Source organism: Podarcis cretensis (assembly GCF_951804945.1).
Source record: "Podarcis cretensis genome assembly, chromosome: 3".
NCBI lineage: Eukaryota > Metazoa > Chordata > Lepidosauria > Squamata > Lacertidae > Podarcis > Podarcis cretensis.
The window spans coordinates 73368773-73389648 of NC_137172.1; the positions used below are offsets into that span (position 1 = coordinate 73368773).

Genomic DNA, 20876 nt, shown 5'->3' on the forward strand with positions numbered 1-20876 from the left:
GTAAATTTTAAACACTGCTCAGTGCCTACTTCAGCCACCCTAGAATCACCCCTCCCTATCACCATGAGCTATCAAACTTCTCTTTTCTATTGAAAGCCAGAAGTAAAGGTATTGACTTTTGTCAGTCCTTTTTAGGGGAGCTGCTCATGATAGATTATAAGCAATGGCAGAGTGTTCTGTAAGAATATAATCACACACATTCAGTTGCACTTGGGACTATACACAACTGCTATTTAAGTAGTGCCTTCATTCTAAAAACAAGATTACATTAATAGTCTGCCCTTTGCATTGATTAAAAATAGTACAGACAGGTAGTTGATTAGCAGGATTAGTGCTTCCAATAGGCTTAATCCTCCTGGGTCACCCTGACATTTGATTCCCCATCACAGTTATTAGCATACAAGGGGCTGTCTGGAGGTAGACAAGAACTTAACCTGGTCAAGGCTTGAAGTTGCCATGTATGAATTCAAAATAGAATTATCTAAGTCAGGGTAAACAACATTCACTCATTGAAAGAGCTTAGAAAGCAAACTTTTATTGAAGCATTACAATTTCAGGTACAGATATATTTTTGTACATTTTAATGATCCATGTCTAACACCACAAGAGAGAAGATTTAACACCAAACATCACCCCTTCCATTGTTCGCCCTAGTGTTTAAAAATACCCAATTCAGCTGCTTTCTTTCTATCCAAGGCTTTTTACCTGAATCTGCATTTTCAGTATTATTGAAGGGAACTTCAGTCTAGCAGACCTCAAGTCAACTTGAGGCACTCTTTCAAGAACAAAAACCATTTGAAAAATTGGTCCTCAAAATCTAAAGCACCCTAAACTGTTAGGTGCTACTTATAAGCAAAATTGGTAATTTTGGTAGAAAACAAATCTACTTAAAAATAAAAAGGTGTTCAACCGCTTGATATCCAACCAAGCAGATTTAGTAGCCTAGAAACACTAAAAAAGTGTTTCATTTATAAATACAGAAGGAACAAAATATTGTCATATTCAGAGAATCAAAAACATAGCAAAGATGAGTGTCAAATTTGTAACAGACTTCCTGGTCTCAACAGCTGAAATCCCACAGTATTTCCAAGGTTACTTGAATATACTGTCTCAGAAGCTTGAAGTTTATATCCATGAAGTGGTATTTCCATGCCTAAATTGTTATTAAAAGTTGTGCATAAAGTGTTGTACTTGACTGTCTAGGCTCCTCATATTTTGCCTCCTGCAGCCAAATCACTCAGTGCCTTCCACATCTTGTAAAAAGGAACCACACGTTAATTAAGAAACACAGATGAAGTCACAATATTATTAAGTTCAGCTTAAATATCACATGCACAATGCTGTCACAGGACGTCAGTCACAGTGTGGAAGGATTTGTGGTGTTTGAATATGCAACAATAGAGCCACCTTATTTCACAGTAAATGGTAAGTAACCATTTTGTGCAGTAGTTTGAATCACATTCCATTAGATGTCCCTGCCAAGTTACCAGTAAGTACCAAGCTCCAAACCAATTAGATTCCTCAACACTGCAACTATTTGAAGCTTGTCAAATGCCTAGAGTCAGCTTAGTCTATATTGTCACAATTGTGTAAGTACCCTTACACGGATGTTCAATTTTCACCAGTTGCTATGTGTTGCCTTTGAACAAAAGACCAACACAGAACAGAAATGGTCTTGGCCGAAACTGAAAAAAGTTGATCAAAATAAAATGACCAATGAGCAATTAAGTTTCCAGAAGTAAAAAGCTAGTGCGTTAAACCCCAGTATATTGTTTCAACTGGTTGTGAAAATATACACAGACCTAGTGATAATTTTTTATACTAGCCTCAAATTTTAAAAAGTAGTCCACCATGTGTAAGTAGTCTTGTTCTACCAGTCTCAATATTTCAAAACTGCAAAAAGTTTGAATCTGCCATCAAAGAGTTACAAAATAAATGTCAATTAGAAATTGCTCAAATTCAAGATTATTTTTAAAATTTTAAGTTACAGCATACATATGAAAAAAGTTAGGCAACAACTAATTGTTTCAGATAAGTAGGTCCATGGGAAATCCTAATGAGGACGAAATCCTTGTCTGTGGGGAATTTTTGGTGATACGTTGAGAAAAACTATACTGCATGTAATCCTATTGGAATTTTTACAAATGCTGTAGAGTCTCATACAGTAACATTTTTCTACATGCATTTCAATTTCACAGCAAAAGTGAAATAGAATACCTAAACACAATAGAGAGTATTCATGCAATATATCTAATTTTTTGATATAATAATGCATACAATTGAAAATTATACTATGATTACATTTAGGGCTTTCTGCAACTACGAGGTGGATATGAAAAATATGGCCCCTTGTATCATTAACTAGAAAGCAACCACCACCTCCTCTATTGGGTATCTTTTTGCGCTTTTTCTTCATTTCTCTTAATCAACTCTGCTGTTTATTCTTGGCAAAACTGGTAAACACGAAGTTGTAGTCATTAAACTGAGCAATCTGGCGATCTAGGCGCTTAAAACCTTCAATCTTCTGGGCTGAAGAAAACACTGTGCGACATTTTGAACTCTAATAGAAAAAGAAAAAGATATTCTTCAGATACACGAATCTTGATGGTAGAATATTCAATACTAACAAATTAAGAGGGGTAACCATGTTTGTCTGTTGGAACCAAGAGCCTTAGGTTAAGGTAAAGGGACCCCTGACCATTAGGTCCAGTCGTGACCGACTCTGGGGTTGTGGCGCTCATCTCGCTTTATTGGCCAAGGGAGCCAACTTACAGCTTCCGGGTCATGTGGCCAGCATGATTAAAACGCTTCTGGCGAACCAGAGGAGCGCACGGAAATGCCATTTACCTTTCCGCCGGAGCGGTACCTATTTATCTACTTGCACATTGACGTGCTTTCAAACTGCTAGGTTGGCAGGAGCTGGGACCGAGCAACGGGAGCTCACCCCGTTGCGGGGATTCGAACCGCCGACCTTCTGATTGGCAAGTCCTAGGCTCTGTGGTTTAACCCACAGCGCCACCCGCGTCCCTTCACCAAGAGCCTTGTGCCACCTTAAAAAATAAATTGTGGCATAATGGGCCAGAGCTCCATTTAAGTTGGGTGACATGACACACCTTTTGAGTAGGCATAATTTATTGTAAGTACAGAGAAAATGTGTGCGCATGAGTTTGAAGGGGGCAGACATTTTACAATCCCTTGGCTGTTGTAACTCCAAAGAGATTTATTATGCACAAAAGCAGGAAGATGAGGCAAGTTAAAAAGGGAATGATTTACTTGCAATTAATGAATTAGTAAGCAAATTAATAATGTAAATATATTAAGTTGGAATTCATATGTAGATGATATTTAGGACTAGGGATCAACTGAAACTAGGAATGGCTAGTTCATTACAGAATTTTATCTCTTAGTTTATCTTGATGTGCTAAATCTTCTATGATTGGATCTTTTATTCTAGACTATTTGCATAACACAAATGAAAATAGAATCCAGTAAAATGTATTGTATTGTTTAGTCTTCAAAGGCTTGCTTGAAGAATATCTTACTTCCCCTATCCTTTCCCTTAGATCAGGAATGTCCAACTTCAAGTAGGCTGTGATCTACTATCCAGTAAATAAAACGGGCAGTGATCTACCACACACTCCCATTGTCATTCTTCAACTTCTTCGCTTTAGGGGCGAGGGGTAAGGCGTTGTTGGTGGCCAGAAAAACACCCTTTCTTTCCTTAGCACGGATTCACGGTTGATTCCATCATCTTCTTCCACGTATTGCCCAAACGGAGACTACAGCTGATTAAGCCACAGGCCGCTCTGTATGGAGGAGGAAGGAAAGGCGCTCTCCTTTTATCCAGCCTCATCCTGAACACGAAACATCGGCACCCCCACGCCCCACTTTCCTTTGCTCCCAAGGGGGACCGCTGCACCCTCTCCCCATCGCACGAGTGTGGCCCTGTAGCACCCAGCAAGGGCCACCCAGCCGAGAGCAGCTTCCTTAGCAGAGCAAAGCAAGAGACATGTGCTCCGGAGCTCACGGTACGGCAAAAGCAGAGGCGCAGCTCGCTCCCTCCCACAGCAGAGCCCTGGCTGCAAAGAAGGAGCAAAGGCTGCCTGGCCATAGTGCAACTGACCAAAATCCATCCAGCAAGCTACCCGTCGATCGTGATTGAGGCGTTGGACATGTCAGCTTTAGATCACAATACACTGTTCAGTCTATAGTTCTTTTTCACAGGAGGACACTGAAACACTCAAGGCCTTCCTCTTCTGCAATCAAGTGGTGGCCCCATAAAAATCTACAGTTCTTTCTGCAAAAGCATGAATGTTTACTACTTATAAGTTCAATTTGAATCTGGAAAACATGCTTTGGATTATAGCCTTCAAATCAGTTAGGGTCCTCTAACATTTGGTGTGGTTTAAAGTAGCTCCTGTCCAGTTTCTCTTGACCATCAACATTACAAAACCATATTTTGTCTCCTTTTTGCAGCTGGAATACACCTGTTATTCATTACTTTCTTTCTTTCTCTTTCTTTCTTTCTTTCTAAATCAGTGTATTTGCGTTTTCTGAAGAAACAAAACAAAGATGCAAAAACTATGGCCATTGGGGGACGGGAACACTCAATGGCAATGGTAGTGGAAACAGTAAAGTTGATTGTGTGGAAGTAGCCTTTTATGTGCTATTTATGGCATTTCCAATTTATTATGGTTTATGCAATAATAATAATAATAAAATGCTGTAAGATGCTACAAAACTGGTTTTGCTGTAATAGACTGACTAGGTAAACATTTTCTGGATTACAAATACAATTACTTCTGTAATGCTTGTGGATAGCTGGATCATTTGGGATTATCTGGCTGCCAAAACTAGCCTACTGAAAGTAATACAAATGTTTGTACCTGATTAACAAAGAGGGTTGTCACAAATTTTCCTGGCTTAAAAATGTCTATGACCTTCCTAATTAAGTCATCATAGGATGTCTGACTTATGTTGGTTTCAAAACTAACGTATGAGAACTCTGGTTCTGGAGTGATGTGAATAGTCCAATAAGTTCCCTAGAAGAAAATAAAGGAACCAAGTTAGAAATCTCAACATGGCAACAGTTAATAAGTGAATTATCATTGCAAAGAATAAAAAAATATGGCACTCACATCTGTTTTCATCCCATTCATTGAATATCCACAAGGATTGAACATTGTAGCATCAATGACAGAACCTGTTATCAGGTCACGAATTCCACTCACCTAAAGCCAAGAAAGTGTTTGTTTATTTAAGCTATTTATGTAGCTGACATTTCTGAGCAGTGTACATAAAAATTAAAAGGATAAATTAAAAGTAATCATAGAAACCTAAAGTCTTAAAATGCGTGCTCATATTTAATCTTCAGTGTAGACTACTGCTTCAACCGATTAATGTACGTCTGATGAATCAGTTCTTTTCACTCATGGTTCCTCTCTTCCTCTCTCAAATAAGTTCAAGGCTTTAGATGTCTGGCTGTTAATTTACCTTACTGGTTTTAACTAGAGAAGCCAGTTAAGTAGCTGAGAATACTATTCCAGGTGCATACATTTCACCATGTGTGTTTTAAGCTGATCAAATGGTGTCTTCATTGAGATATGGATGAGAGATGTAGTGAATGTTCTATTGTTGACTAGGCAACCATTAAACAAGTCAATGTTTCTTATAGTGACTACGATAACATGTGCCTAAATTTAGTTAAAACTAAAAGCTTGCATAGCATATTTTAATTGTGGGGAAACTTTTCTACTCCCTGCATTTAAATCCTTTTGAGTATTATTCCTATTTTACAGACAAATTAGCTGGCAATCAGGAAAGGATTTGCCTAACGACTTTACAAGTGAGGGGCTGGTGAGGACAAAAGTCCTACATATTAGGAACTGTATTAGTCTCTGTTCTTCTCCTTCACAGTAGACAATCCACACTTACACGAGTGACATCATTTGCAGTAACACCATCTTTCATGTAGAACTGGTCCATAACTACTGGATCGAGCTCGCTCATCAGAATTTCCAGTGTTTGATCTGGCTGATTGATGACCCGACTCTCTGGAAAATCCAGAGTGTACAAGTACCTGTTTACAGGGGGTAGAGAATCAGAGAAGATAATATATAGCACATAAAAGTCAAATTTGTACTGCTCAAGATTAAAGTAATAATTCAAAGTAAACCTACCAGCAGTCAGAGTTCATACGACCCATGCAATAAGCTGCTCCATCTGTAAAAAGCAAACAAGACCAGGAATAGAGCTTAGAAACAAGGACTATCATCTTTGTTTTGAAACGTAATGTTTAGTACAGCTAAAAATTAATTCCATTGTCTAATTAGTGTCTCCATAACATCATGAGAGTAATTCACACCATACATCAGTTTGTAGCACTGATGTGGGGAGAAAACTAGTACTGCAAACTGATTCCCCAACCCCTGTAAATATTTCCATTTTGTAAGTTCATTATTAACAACAACAAAAAGGCTGCCTATTCCAGTATTAGGCAAGATTGACAGTTTTAATTTTTTAAAATTTCATTTATTAAAATAAACATGCTAAATTAGATCACTCTGTGGCATCAGAAAATTTTCCAATGCATGCATGAAACCCCACATCACTGGTTTGCAGCAAAAAAAAAAAAAAAGTATTAGTATATTACTAGTTGGCACTGGAGATTTGTCGCTGTGCTCTTCTTACAGAGCTCCTAAGCTCTGACTACTTATTATAGGCATTGGTTGTCCATGTTATTGCAAAAGAGACACAGCCATGCCTCACTGCCAAGCAATCTACTAGATTTGCTAGAACTACATAGCTCTTTGTCCATGCAACTGTTTTCTTTTTACCCTTTTCTGAACTTACGGTCAACAGAAGACAAGGGGGTATTATCACCCAAGGATACACATAAAAATATCGGACATCCATCAAACTGTGTGCACTGTATAAACCTATTACATTTATCATACCATAATTCTGACTAGGTGTGAAAGTCTACATAAGAGTAGATAATGTAAGAGTCAGTTCTTGACATCTTTTGGTCAACTCAGACTATCACTTCTAATCAAGGCAAAGCTGCATTTTTAGTATGATAATGATTTTATATTGGTTTACATGCTAGTTTCAACAACCCACTGTGCATAAGCCTCTTGGACAGTTGTTTATTATTTACAAGCATTCCATTAAAAATACACATTTACTTACTTGGAAATATTTCATTAAGGAACTCTACTTCTTCCTGGAAATTCCTATGTGGGTACTCTTGATGGGAAGGCTTCATGAAATTCTTGCGTGAATAAAAGAAGCTCTAAAGAATAAGAGGGGTGAAATTAAATATGCAGCTTTTCTTAAAAGTTCCATTAGGATCAAAAGGAAATTATTTAAACACATGCTTCTGCTCAGGCCTTTCCTTCTTGTCTATAATTTAATCTATTGTCAACTCAAAGATGAATGCACTACTCTGCAAAAACAAAACATGACATCAGTTTTGTCACATATAATACATAAGAATGATCTGCAAAGATTTTAAGTGGTGTCTTTAAAATACAGACTGGCAACTGCATATAGATAATGCAGGGGTTGGGGGTCACCAGAAGAACTGATAACACTTTTGTTACACCAAGCTATTCCCTTCACTGAGTCAAATAAAGGAGAGTCCAATGATAAGGGCTCACAGAAGCCATGACCTTGATTGTCAGTATTGGGTATTAATTTCAGTAGCCCACCAATGCCTTTCAAAGTTGTACCTGTTTAGCTACCAACATTTGGTTTTGCTGCTTTGATACACCATCAATCTACTTTACTATTATGCAGCTTGGAAATCCTAGGCTTACACAAATGTCTACCCCAAACAAGATACAATGAATTGATTTGATAGCCAAGAACACTATCTTAATATGTATTGCTTCCTCTTAATGTGGATTAGTGCTATTCAGAGATCCCATAAGCACATATAAATTGAAATAGCTTTAGTATGTTACAGTGCACTTTGATGTGTACATTAACAAAGTGATTATTTTGGAAAGCACTACCAATATGCTTGCCAATTTCCAAGGTGCAGTGAGAGAGAATGACCATCAGGATGTCAGGAGGAGTGTTTCTAGGGCCTCTCCCTAGAGTGCTCTTTACATGCTACGACTACAATTCAAGGCCCAGTGCCAGGCAGGGATAGGGCAAGGATAAGGAAACATATTACATGCTGTATTCATTACGGTGGCTTGGGTAAAAAGCTGGTTTAAAAGATTTGCCTCAGTGAGTGGGGAAAATAAATGTAAAAGCTTTCAAAAATGGCCGACAACAGGAAGAACAGTCAAGTTACCTGCACTTCCAACAGTTGCCTCATAATACTAACTATAGCCACTCTATTTTATAGTATCTGTGTGTGCTTGTAGCTCAGCCTCTCTGACAAAGCTGTTTTAGTTTTCATGCAGACTTTCATGCAATCAAAACACTAGCTAGGCCACACAACAAGGCGATATTGTGCCACACACTATTCTTGTAAATACAGAAAAATACTTTCATGAGTGCATTATTTCCAACTGCTTAAATAGTCTTTAAAAGAGGCCATGCAGACAATAATGCTCAGGAACCTTAGTAGAACTTGTAGATTAAGATCACACAGAAGTAAACTTTTGAAGCAAGGGACTGGGTAGAATAGATCTGTTGTACAGTTGTGAACTGTGCACGTTCCAGCAAGCCATGTTTAACTGAAGGGTACACTACAGGGCATCCATATGGTATACTGATGGATAAGAACATCATGCACCATCTTTGACCAAACCAGAACAACTTTTTGTCGTGCATTTGACCAGAAGGTGAATTTGACCTTAGTGTTGGCCTGGCTCTCCCACAGCTTTTTCTGCTTGTACATAAAAACACAGGCAATGTTACTTTATGGAACATGCATGTGTAAAGGCAATATGGGTTGCCATCCTGCTGGTATTGGTTTGTGAGAGATATTGTATTCACTCCAATAAACACATTAATATGAAGAATATTCTTGTGCAGGATCCAGGAATCAATGTATTTCTATAAGATGTCTGCTGAAGCTTTAAACATAGAAACAACACTGAAACAAGGTCTAGCACTCTACACTTCTCTTCCTTAAATATGTAAACCACCACCACACTTAAAAAGTTCATATACCTTTCAATGCAGCTATAACATAAGGATGAGATTCTGGGTATCTTACCTGAATTGAGTCAAACCCACAGTACTCTCTAGCAAGCTCTAACAGGGGAACCAGTGCCTGCAGTAAGAGGGTGGTACCACATGTCTTCAAAATGAAACGTCTCTTGGAGACAAACATGCTACTCTCACTGAAAAACAAAATACAAGTGGTAGTGTTACATTTCATACCTGGGTAGCTTTGGGAAACTCAAAATTTATCTGTCAACTGAGTTGGTTCACTCAAAGCTGTTCTTCAGAAACATCCCTGGGAATGTTCCCTAAAGATTGGTTGGGGGTGTATCATTCCACAATGGGATTTGGATCAGGCAGAAGCCAACAGCTCTCCTGCAGGACTTTTGCCTGCATCAACATTGTGACCTGACAAATTGCTCCTCTCGCTGTTGGAGAGAAGGGAGCTACTAACGGTACTGAGTAAAGGCCTATGTCATCAATATGCACATTTGTGGAGGTCTTAAATACAGGGAAGGAACACAATGACAGCATTATATACCATCTTAAACACAGCCACTAATGGCTGATGAAGTAGGCATATAGAATATTAGACAGTAACACCAATTTTCTCCTGAACAGCAGCCACAAAACGTTCTATGGGTCTATCTATGGGTTCATACCATGTGAAGAGACATGATCACATCTCTCACAAATGACAGCGAACGTTTTTTGCCAAGAGCAGGGAGACAGCCAACTGATCAGGGCTGCACTGCTGGGGGAAGGAGGACTTTCCCCTACCCAATACCATTTCCCAACTTAAGATCATCCCTTCCACAACTGCAACTGGCCCACAGGGTGAAAAAGAGTGCATATATGTTTTCCACATCAGACAGATATTAGTTTCAAAGGGAAAGGATTTAATTCTGAAATACTGAATTTGAAGCATGTTGAAAAGGATTACCACCCAATGTAGTATTGCCATTCTGATCTGACTTTCCTCTGCATTTTCCTCTTAGAAAGAACACCACAGACAATCCACTCACAATCTTCCAACATCTCATCTAGTTTGCCATCCCTTACAATGAAATGAATAACTATGCCAAAACAGTTTAAGACTTCTGTATTGGTGAAAACCAGCATGGTAAAGAGGCTTGTGTTGGGACCAGATCCAAATCTCAACTTGACTACAAAGCTAATGATCAGACTTTCGTCAAGTCAGTATTCTTGACTTAACTTCCACCACCTGACTGCACTTAGCCTCAGAATGTTTGGATGAACTTCTCATACGTATACTTTTCATAAGTATAGCATGAAAATGTAACAAAGGGAGTTGGACAGGCTCCTTTTCTCCACAGCTACACACTCCAACAAAACTCATAACGGGGCTGTTCTGGGGTGACCCTCCCCTGAGTATCCAAGCAACTCTACCCTATCTGTAGCCAAGAGGTGGCAATAAAAGACTATCACAATATTTATACCATAGTACATATGTAGCCCAAAACACAGCATAATTTTATCAGATCCATCAACCTGTTCCAATTGAAGACCATTTGGGTAGCTGCAGAGCTGAGTTGGTGCTTGTTTTTTCAAGCAAGCATTTAGATTTGGAACTGATGGCAGAGGGTTGCCTCCAGCTGCCTCCATATGTACAGGGATGTATATGATCAGCAGAGCAGAGTATACTATAAAGGGGTTTTCTTAATAAATAAAAAAAAGCTGCGGTGATCAGAACTGCATAAAACACTATAAGTGGGTACACAGACTGGAAATAGTAAGTATATTTCTCAACACTGACTTTTTCCTCACTTACAACCACAGCACACGAATTCATGTTTTCATTGAGTTTTCTACTGGACCACCAAGATCTTACCTGACTAGTAAAGCCAACAGACCTATCAAGCAAATACATAACTTTGAACCTTAATGATAAGATTGTTTCTAAAGAGCTATGTTTAACCTTTGTAAGCTTACCTGAGTACATAAGCTTCCTGCTTGTCAGTTTTTGTCACACTTATGATCAAACAATGCACATTCTCCAAAAGTTTGTCCCACTCAAATCTGTTAGGGAGAGTAAAGTTTAAAATTTTAATTTAAGCAGAATTCCAATACGACTACAACATTACTATTTCAAGTCATAAACGGGTAGTACAAACAAGTCCATAGCTGTAGTGTCCAATGCCTTATTTTCCTTCCTAAGTGGTTTGTAGATTCTGTTTAACTACATGAGTAGTAACATAATGACCAGCCTCAGCATGGTTTAGATGTAAGCCATAGATGTAAGAGTAATAGTAGATTGCAATTCAACATGTTGCAGAACATTTTTTCTTTTGTGAAACTTTTGTGTGTGAATTTTAGTATTTGGGCACTCAAAGCTACTGGTATCTGAGTATTAGCACTTACAAGCCATCACATGCTTTTAGAATTAGAATATAGGAATGCTGCAAAAGCAGAATAAAGCCTGAAGTTTCAGCATAGGAGCCTGTTTCTGGCCTGGCTATGGCCTCACACACTGCAATGTGACACTATATGGCATGGATGAGGAACCTGTTGCCCTCCAGATGTTGTTCAACTATCCCTGACCATTGGCCATGTTGGTTGAGGCTCATGCAACTTGGAATGCAACATCTGAAGGACCACAGGCTTTCTGCCACTGCCATCTGGTGAACACAAGTGCATCTTTCAAGGCTTTATAGTCCAAGCCATTCTTCACAGCACATTGAAAACATTTTGCAAACCTGGAAAACATCACCATAGACAGGACACAGAAAGAACTAAAACAGAGTCTCATTCAGTTATGAGGTTTGTCACAAACTGGAAGTATGAAAAATTGTCTCAAAAATTAGACAAAAGTGTTACCAAATGGAAGTTTTGGCATGGTGGCTAAATAAATTGCTTTTAAAGGCTCACTTTTAAATTTATTTTTAAGGTGCTTCTTAAATATATTTTTAATTATTTCCTTGAACAACCACTCGGTTAATATTAATGTTTTCCCTAGAGATCTCTGAACTGAGTAAGTGCCTTTCTTAGGTACATTTGAGTTAAAATGAGATTTTTCTATGTAAAATAATTAAAATAATTATTTCTCATATACAAATATGTACACCTCTACCTACCAAACATAGGTATTTCTTTTGCACTAGATGAAAATAAACTACTCGTGTCTTCTTATTAACTATCAATCATGGACATTTATTTCTGCTTGCTTTTTTGGCGGGGGGGGGGGGGTGCCAAGGCAGAGTGAAGCAGAAACACAAGTAATATGACAACTGTCCAGTGCCCCAATTCCAATATTTCCTTAATTAGTGATTATTGTCATGGCTGAATGTCATTCCCTCTAAAGGTAAAACAGAATGCATGCAAAGGGTATACAGTACAATGAAGAGATGCAAAAGCAAAATAAAATAGTGTCAATAAAAGTAGCTGTAATTAACATGATGTAGTGGTCAGATATACACCACTGTTTTAGAAATATATGTATCAGATGGTGGCGTACCAATGAGTGTTTCTCCAGTTTGCAAATGTGTGTCCAGTCCCAAAGAGTTTGGCAACCCTACCCTTAGGATAACTTAATGGAGTACCATAAAAATACTGAAGCACCATCAAATGTGCACATAACCTACATAACTCATAGCTGCCTATAGCATGATAGGCTTAGTTTTTTATATCAGAATGTTTGGACAAGCATTTGGCTTCCAGTTACTAGCATGTTTGCTACTGCAGTATTTAGAACAAATGACATCTTTTTAGCCTTACCAGTTTTCTTACTATTCATAGACTGGTAGTGTTTTAGATCACAATTATGAAAGGGATTTACTTTTGCCTGAGCAATTGTACCAATTTTTTCAGTAAGAATCAGGTTTCAATTTAATGTAACAAACCTTTGTCCATACTAAGCAGATTCTGAATAGCCATGTTTGAGGGGAAAGCCTTTTTATTTTCTTGTCTTACACAGAACTTTTGAGTTCTATGAGACGTCTCATTCTATATCCCAATAACACTTTGGAATCAGTTCCATTGACATATTGGCTTCCAACATATGCCTTGGCAGACAGTAAGCTTACGTTCTGTTTATTTGCTCAGCACTTACTAAATAAGATCTGGAGAAAGGAAACTGATCCTAAACCTCCACTGCCTTGCAGCTATATGAAAAAGGCTCCAGGACTAAAACCTGAGGAAAAATCTGTACCTGCTGCCTTGCAAAACATCTATGGGAAAAGAAAAATCTAAGGAGTAAATCCTACACAAATCCAGAGTAGAGTCCTCATAAGATGTCTTGTACACCTCCTGGCAACTCCTGCAATCAAGCTGGTCCAAATGCATTGCTCTGCTTTCCTTTGGACAGTTTTCTTATGACTAGCTCTAAAGGAAGGGAATGCTATGCTGGGGGGGGGGGAAACATGCTGCTCCACTGGAGTTACAGATGGAGCAATAGGATGAGGGGTCGCCATATTTCTTGCTTAGTAAGGAGGTGGAATTGAGAGAACTTTATGCTAGTGAGGACCACATTGCACATGCTGGTGCACCTCCTTCCTTTATAATGCAACCTCTCTGTTCCTTCTTTGCATAATGACCCACCCATAAGAAGAAGCAGGAGTCAGTGGCTCACACTTTTTAACAACTTTGACTGCAGCAGAACCATAATGTTCAGGGGTCCACAACTTATTGGTGGTTGACTAACAAAGCTGCAGGATGGGTCTTGTCTGTGATATCACACTAACTTCCCAGGCAGTTGGGAATACAGTGGTACCTCAGGTTAAGAATTTAATTCGTTCTGGAGGTCTATTCTTAACCTGAACTGTTCTTAACCTGAGGTACCACTTTAGCTAATGCGGCCTCCCGCTGCTGCGCAATTTCTGTTCTCATCCTGAAGCAAAGTTCTTAACCTGAGGTACTATTTCTGGGTTAGTAGAGTCCGTAACCTGAAGCACCTGTAACCTGAAGTGTCTGTAACCCGAGGTACAACTGTACCTCTAGCTTTGCATAACTGCAGGCACAAATCCCCCTCACACCAACTGAGGAAGTGAAGACTCAGCAAATAGTGAGAAGCCTTGCTGCTTTCCAAAGCGCTCCAAAACACAGCCAGTAGCCTTCTCCAGGCTCCAGACAAGTGAACTGTAAGTGGTGACTACAGGTTCTGCTCCCTGCCATCAACATTATCTGCTCTATAACAGCATCAAGCAAAATGTGATGCTTCCTCCTCCACAAAACAAGTGCAGAAGAGTGGCAACAGATTTAAGTCCATCCTGCTCTGCTGCCTTGTACTTTGCACTTGTTTTATTTATTTATTTATTTATATATATATATTATTGTGGGTTTTATAAACAAGAATAATGTAATACAAATAAGTATACCAAGTTTTCTCCTCTCTCTTAAGAGGATAAGGCTATCAATGGCTAGATCCTACCTCCAGTATTGGAGGCTGTATGCCTCTGAATACCTGTTGCTGAGGAGCACACGTGGAGAGAGTGCCAAGGGTAAAACCCTGGTTATGTTTAGACCGAGGTGCACATTCCCTAATGAGGCCTCCTGCCGCCATTTGGCTTCCATTCCTAGACCGAGGTAAAGTTCGCTAACCGAAACACTACTTCCGGTTTGTATACCGAATAGTTCATAAACAGGGCTGTTCTTAAACCAAGGTACCACTGTTGTACAGAATTTTAAGTTGGAAGGGACCCAAAGGATCATCTAGTCCAACCCCCTGCAATACAGGAATCATAGTACACATAAACTTCACTAGTGATCCACAACAGCCCCTGCCCGTCAACTATGTGAAATTTTAAGGTATATGTGTAGATATTGGTTGGCTTGATTTAACTTAAGTTTCTGTACTAGTATTCTTGACTTCTGAAACCTGCCATGGTCTTAGATTTCAGGCCAACTGGTAACACACTGCAAACAAGGGGGAGATGGATGTAATGTGTTTATTAAGAGGTTTGCATGCTGCCGATTCTGTCCTAGCTTTGGGGTGTTCCATATACAAAAGGGACACACTTGAAATGCTCATATGCATGGGTAGGTGCTTACATTTTTCATTTATGCCTCTTTATGAGGGGCACACACCTGCTCCTGTAGACTTCCATAAAACAGGAAAGAAGTTGTATTTGTTTCCAGTACTATTATATCCAAGTTGTAGGTGAAACCTCAGATGGCTGGGGTATAAATAATAAAATTTATTATTATTACTACAACAGGTACTGTTTTTAAAAATCTGTTTTTAACATACCAGGTTTAGAGAATCTCCTAAAATGTATAGGTCTTAAAGGAAGTTTCATAACCTCAACTATATTACAGGTACTTGTTTCTAGACTACATGTTGATCAGATTGGATATTAACTTGTTTTAGGATTAAATGTTTCAATGCAATAGCCAAAACTACAAAAAATTGTTTCACCAATGTTGGGCCAAAACGTATTTGAGTACCACTGACAAACAAGATTGGCAACCACAATGTAGATAATTTGCCATAGGAGTCCAGGTGTGTTTTGAATTCTCAAATAGCTCAGTTTATAGAAGTGTGAGCTATCCAGAAGACTTGATTTGAACAGGGCTCCCCTTGCCCATCACTTTTCTCTGTCTTGTTTCAGCAAGTTAACCTTGTCAGTCATTAATTCCCACTCTGGTTCCTATGCTTAACAAGCCCAATGCTTCAAAGTTCTACTAAAAACTAGTCAAGGGAGAACCCTTTCACACACAAAGCAAGGAAGATGCAAGCACATGTACATTTCAGGCTGTGCAGGGCTCAGCCCTTCCCCCCACTACTCTGTTGGCTGAGCTGGCGCTTCCTCCACATTCCTGAAATGCCCACTGGATGACAGGCCCAGGCCCAGCCCTTAAAATGATACTGCAATCTCATTGGCCTGAGCTTGTCAATGGGGAAGGAGAGGCCACCACATCTGGGGCGCGAGCCAGAAGCCTCACGTGTGATCTCGGTTTCAGCCACATTTTTCAAAAGATAGGAGGGGCCTCTCCCCGCCCCAGTGCCCAAATAGGATAAAAGCCAATCGCGCAAATAAGAGCCGCCCCGGCCACTGCTCTCCTCGCCGGAACGTCCCTATGTGGCCCAGAACACTAGACCTGCCCCAGTCAGAAGCTGAACACAAGACGGTGCGAGGGCTAACGTTCCGCAGCATTTAGTAAGGCCCGCTAAAAGCGTCATTTCACAGGTAGCTGACAGACTCGATTAACTCTTCCACAAAGCCAAGTTCTGGGGCTGACAGAGACAACCAAGCGCCCGCTCTGTCAGAATTTGGTCCGAGATTATCGAGGCCAGGCTGGAACCACGGCGCCAATGGAGACGACACAGGCACGCAAGGCTGCTCGCTCGCTCGCCCTCCCGCCGGGGCGAGACCGGGGTAACGGCGGCCGCCGGTGCAGCGTTCGGAGGCGGAGGCGTTAGACACGTGTCCCGCCGTCACGTTACTCTCCCATGAGGAGCTTGCGTGCTCTCAGCCGCGGGCAGTGCCCAGTTCGCACACGAAATACGTTTCAGACGTAGACGCCGCTTATACACGGGCGAGCAGGTTTGCCGGTGGCCCCGCGCGCGGCTAAGGTTTCATGCGCCTCCCACTCTTCCCCGAAGGCCCAGCCAACCGCCGCCCGCCCCGACCATTACTAGGGCGGCCGGCAACGACTACACGCGGCGATGGCATCGCTCCGCGCTACCTCAGAGCAGGGGCGGGGGGAAGAGGAACCACGCGGACTGAGCTGAAGTCGGAAGCTCTCCCGAAGGCACCTTTCTAGCAAGGTCGTTTAAAAGGACCGGCGCGGAAGGTCACATTCCGCCCGTGCAAGGTCACCCCGGCTCTTCCCACCACCAAGTTCCTCCACTCGGCCAACTTTTTCCTAGGGCTGCGCGGCCTGCTTGGAACTCGGACGCAGGCCTGCCCGCCAACGGCCGTGCATGGAAGCCAGGCCCGCGCGCGTGCCGAGGAGGGACGTTGGTGGCGGTTGGCGGTTGTTCGTTCTCGTGCCCCCCCCCCTCCGCCCGTCAACGCCCAGAGAAGCCGGCGAAACTCAGCGCGTCACTTCAATGTCCGCCGTATCCCTCCCTCTCCGTCGGGCCAGCCCCGCACTGTCCCTCCTTCCCGTCACACGCTCATCCACACATCGAGCTGCGCTCTGAATGGAGCAGCCGCCATGCCCTTCCCCTTTGCTGGCCCATCAGCCTCGTTCACTTCCCGCCCAGCGGAGCCGGCATCGCGGCAGTCCTCTTGCCAGTGCATGTGCGCCACCAGTCGGGCATGTTCGCTCCCCCCTCCCCTCTCGCCACTAACCCATCCATGTTGCTTCTCTCCCGCGCCCGGCCGCCCTCCAGCAGAGCGGACCTTCCTCTTTTTCGCCACCACTCCGATCGGCCCCTCTGGCTCCCTCCCTTCTCCCCTCGCGAGCAACTAACCTGGGGATGGTGCGGAGATCGCCGGACCCATTGGTTTGGTGCGGCTCCTGCGGCGAGGGCTGTTGCCAGGCGAACCACACCTCCAGTAGCTTCTCAGTCCCTTCGAAGAAGTGTGCACCGTTCTCCTCCATCATGGTGAGACAACTCCGCAAAAACCAACAACCACAGAAATTAAAACGACAGACACCCCCGACCAAACTGCTGCTGCTGCTGCTGCCGCCGCCGCCCTCCTCACCTACACACCGGCCAAGGCTGGTACTGCTGCTGTTCCGGGCCGCGGCGCCTTCACCGGGTCTCAGCCCGTCCCAAACAGGTTTCACCTTTGACGGGGTAGTAATCTTATATTAGGCTATAAGAGAAATATATATATAGATATATATACCAGAGAGCGGTTGCGGGAAAGGTGGCGGGTTGTTACACAGTCCTTTGGGGTAGGGGAAGGAGGGAGATGGAAGGAGAGAAGTGCGGAGTAGGCAGGCGTGCAGGCGATGCGGTTCGGTTCCTTGTAGTCCGTGTGTTCCCCTGTTACAGAGAAAAGCACAGAGCGAGCGCTAGCTAATGTCGCCGGCCATACTGTGGAAGCGAAGAGGAATGAAGCACGCAGCAGCTTTTATATGCACACAGGTATTCGAGTCCCTTCCTCCGCAGCGCCGCCATTGGGTCTTTGCTGGTTAGTCCCGCCCATCTCCTTCACGGATAGGACGCTCCAAGATGTCTGTCAGGCGACACGGGCTCGCCCCGTGCTACTGACGGTTCCAGCCTGTGCGCCCGAAGGCGAAGCGGACGGAGGCAACGTCCCCGGCTGGCACTCGCGGGAGCCAGTGGGCGAAAGAGGGAGAGAATAGCTGCAGAAAGAATACAAAGAAACCGCACACAGCTGCGTAGCAACAGAAAATATGTTTGTGGTTAGAAGAGGGGGGTTGGGGTTCTGTTCAGGAGAGAAGGTATAAAGGTACTGGAAAGCTGACATTTGTTTTAGTGAGCATTTTGGACTACACTTAAATCATGAGTGCCTGGGGCATGTTGCTGGGACCTTCTGAAATATGGCTCTTTCAGTACAAGCTAAAGGTGGAAAACAGCAATGTGTGACAGACTCAGTATATTTGTGACAAATGGAAAGTATAGGGTGTTGCCTAATATATAGAACCTTGTGTATAAAATATACTATTGACCTCTCTGGGAATTATCTCTGAGTAAACATGCATAGGACTGGACTGCACCTGTAACTCAGGAACAGGAAAGCTATAGGAAACCCCCTTGTTCACTGAAGCAGCTGTTCAATGATTTTGTCCTCTGCAAGCAGATTAACCAGCCATTTACAATGATGTATTTCTACCAAACCCACTGGGATTCCACCAACAGTAAGCAAATCTTCCCCAGTTTAATAGTATATAAGGGCATTACTGCACAGTCAGTCAAAGCATAATTCAACATAATTCAATGCACTCTGATCATGCTTCCATTTAGGTATATCCTACTGTGTTCAATGTGCATACTCCCTAGTAAGTATGTTTAAGATTGCAGTTTTATGTTTAACTTCAGGTTCTTTTCAATGCACAATAATCCATGAATCTGCACACAACTTGGAAGAGCGTAGTTATGCTGTGTGACAGTGGTCCTTAAACTTTTTTGGGTTACAGACTCACTTGAGAATCTGATGAAAGCTACAGACCCACTTCCCAGGAAAAATGCAAATATGCGCAATTTTTTTGCATACAGTTGATTTTATTGCGTGGGTGTGTTTTGCATCCATAGGCCCTAGGGCAAGAGGGAGAACTTACAGTTTCACATATAGGGAATCTACTGAGAGCTGATGGACAAGCTTCAGTGACATATAGTTACAATCTTATATTAATCCAGGCATGGCCAAACGTGGCCCTCCAACTGTTTGGGACTACAATTCCCATCATCCCTGACCACTAGTCCTGTTAGCTAGGGAAGAGGGGAGTTGTCCCAAAACAGCTGGAGGGCCAAGTTTGGCCATGCCTGTATTAACCTATTTGGCAGTAAACTTCACAGTAGGGCTTATGAGTAAGCAAGTACTGTATAGAATTATGCAGTGTATTGATAAATAAAAGGGGGGAGGTAGTTGGTTGAGAATTCTTGCATTGGGATTTTCCACAGGGCTGCCTCAAGACAGTTTCCTGCCTGAGGCAAAGGACAAGATGATGTCTCCACCATTCCATGTACAGAAGCTAATTGGACCAGTAATGGAATAGTGTCTTCCACTGCACCTGAGAGTACCAGGCTAGTTAGGGGAGTATGGCACACAGAGCTCTGCCTTTAACAGAAGAGTACAGCTGTGGGATTCAGGAGTAGAAGCTAGAGGACTACCATTGCTGCCCCACAACATATTGCAACATGAGGCAGTTAACCTCATTCTGTCTAATGGTAGGGCTATCCCTGGGCATCCAAAATATATTTATTTTAAAATAATAACAAATGAAAGTTTATGAAAGTTCCCGAAAGTGTGGAAAGGGGAAGATAAGCATTCTGCTGCTAATTTCATCACAGGAAATACCCAATAGCCGCCACTGCATCCCACACAGTAATCACAATGGCAATTAATCCAATTAATCCACTGCCTTGAGCTATTGTATTTCCGCAAATGAGACTGTGTGAATTAATTTATCTAAAATTAAGCTACTTCTACATCTGAACAGTGTATGTGTAAGGGGCAGGCAAACAACACAAGCTTATAGGGAGGCTTTTGCATCTGAGAAAATATATTTTAATTCAGGGGAAATTGTGACAGTGCACACAAGATTTCCCTGGGAAAAGCGTGAACAAATGGTTACTTCTGATCTGAAAGCAGAAGACAGCAGAATTGTGGGTCATAATACAGTATTTGTTTTCTAAATTAAGATTGCTATCCTATGATGAATTAGTGGAGGATAAAAGTACCTCAGGAAAAGCTTAACATGTTTTGTATGTGAGAGGGAAAAACAAAAAAAGTAAAAAGATGTGTTGAGGTTAGAAGTGAAAATGTATCAATGGGAATTAAAAGTAGACGTGTGTACAAGAAACCTACTGAAACTCTTATTAATTTTACTCAGTAAGGCTCTGATTTCATACCTCAATGTTAATGCCTACTTCAGATCTAATGGAAGACCATGGTTCGTTCATCACTGTGTGAGTAAGCTATGACAAACACTGGGCTTTAGCATTTCCCCTCCTCTGCTTCCCTCTTTTGTAGGCAGGGGGAGATGAAGATGGGGTCACACAGTGTAATTTGCCCCAGGTGCTGCACTTCCCCCAGGGACAGCCCTGTGTTCATATGGGTGGTGGGGAAACTGGTGGCTGAATTAGTTTCCCAAAGAGATTATACAGTATTTCGAGATCATTCCTCTGTAGTTGTGTGCCCAACCATCAT

General features: G+C 41.8%; 1 protein-coding gene across 4 annotated transcripts; it reads right to left on the reverse strand.

Moving 5' to 3' along the window:
* Window positions 1-515: 515 nt before the first annotated feature.
* AMD1 (adenosylmethionine decarboxylase 1) lies at window positions 516-18104 on the reverse strand. 4 transcript variants are annotated; one of them, XM_079971740.1, is made up of 9 exons: window positions 17504-18102; window positions 11080-11166; window positions 9179-9305; window positions 7192-7294; window positions 6180-6222; window positions 5935-6079; window positions 5139-5231; window positions 4887-5042; window positions 516-2560 (listed from the first exon to the last, which is right to left on the reverse strand). In XM_079971740.1, exons 1-9 carry the CDS (start codon window positions 17635-17637, stop codon window positions 2426-2428), a joined length of 1023 nt encoding a protein of 340 aa, XP_079827866.1. In that variant the 5' UTR covers window positions 17638-18102; the 3' UTR covers window positions 516-2425. The 4 variants fall into 4 exon arrangements, with proteins under 4 accessions (XP_079827866.1, XP_079827869.1, XP_079827868.1 ...); XM_079971743.1 differs by lacking the exon at window positions 17504-18102 and adding an exon at window positions 16841-16986; XM_079971742.1 differs by lacking the exon at window positions 17504-18102 and adding an exon at window positions 16771-16793.
* Window positions 18105-20876: the final 2772 nt, after the last annotated feature.

What these genes read in the sequence shown, in the direction of transcription:
- AMD1 (XM_079971740.1), bottom strand. Translation starts at nt 17,637, where the DNA reads ATGATGGAGGAGAACGGTGCACACTTCTTCGAAGGGACTGAGAAGCTA. An exon ending in CAGGAAGCTTATGTACTCAG is followed by an intron (nt 9,306 to 11,079) that starts GTAAGCTTACAA and finishes TTTGTTTTTCAG; the next exon opens with TGAGAGTAGCATGTTTGTCT. An exon ending in TGAATGGGATGAAAACAGAT is followed by an intron (nt 5,043 to 5,138) that starts GTGAGTGCCATA and finishes ATTTTCTTCTAG; the next exon opens with GGAACTTATTGGACTATTCA.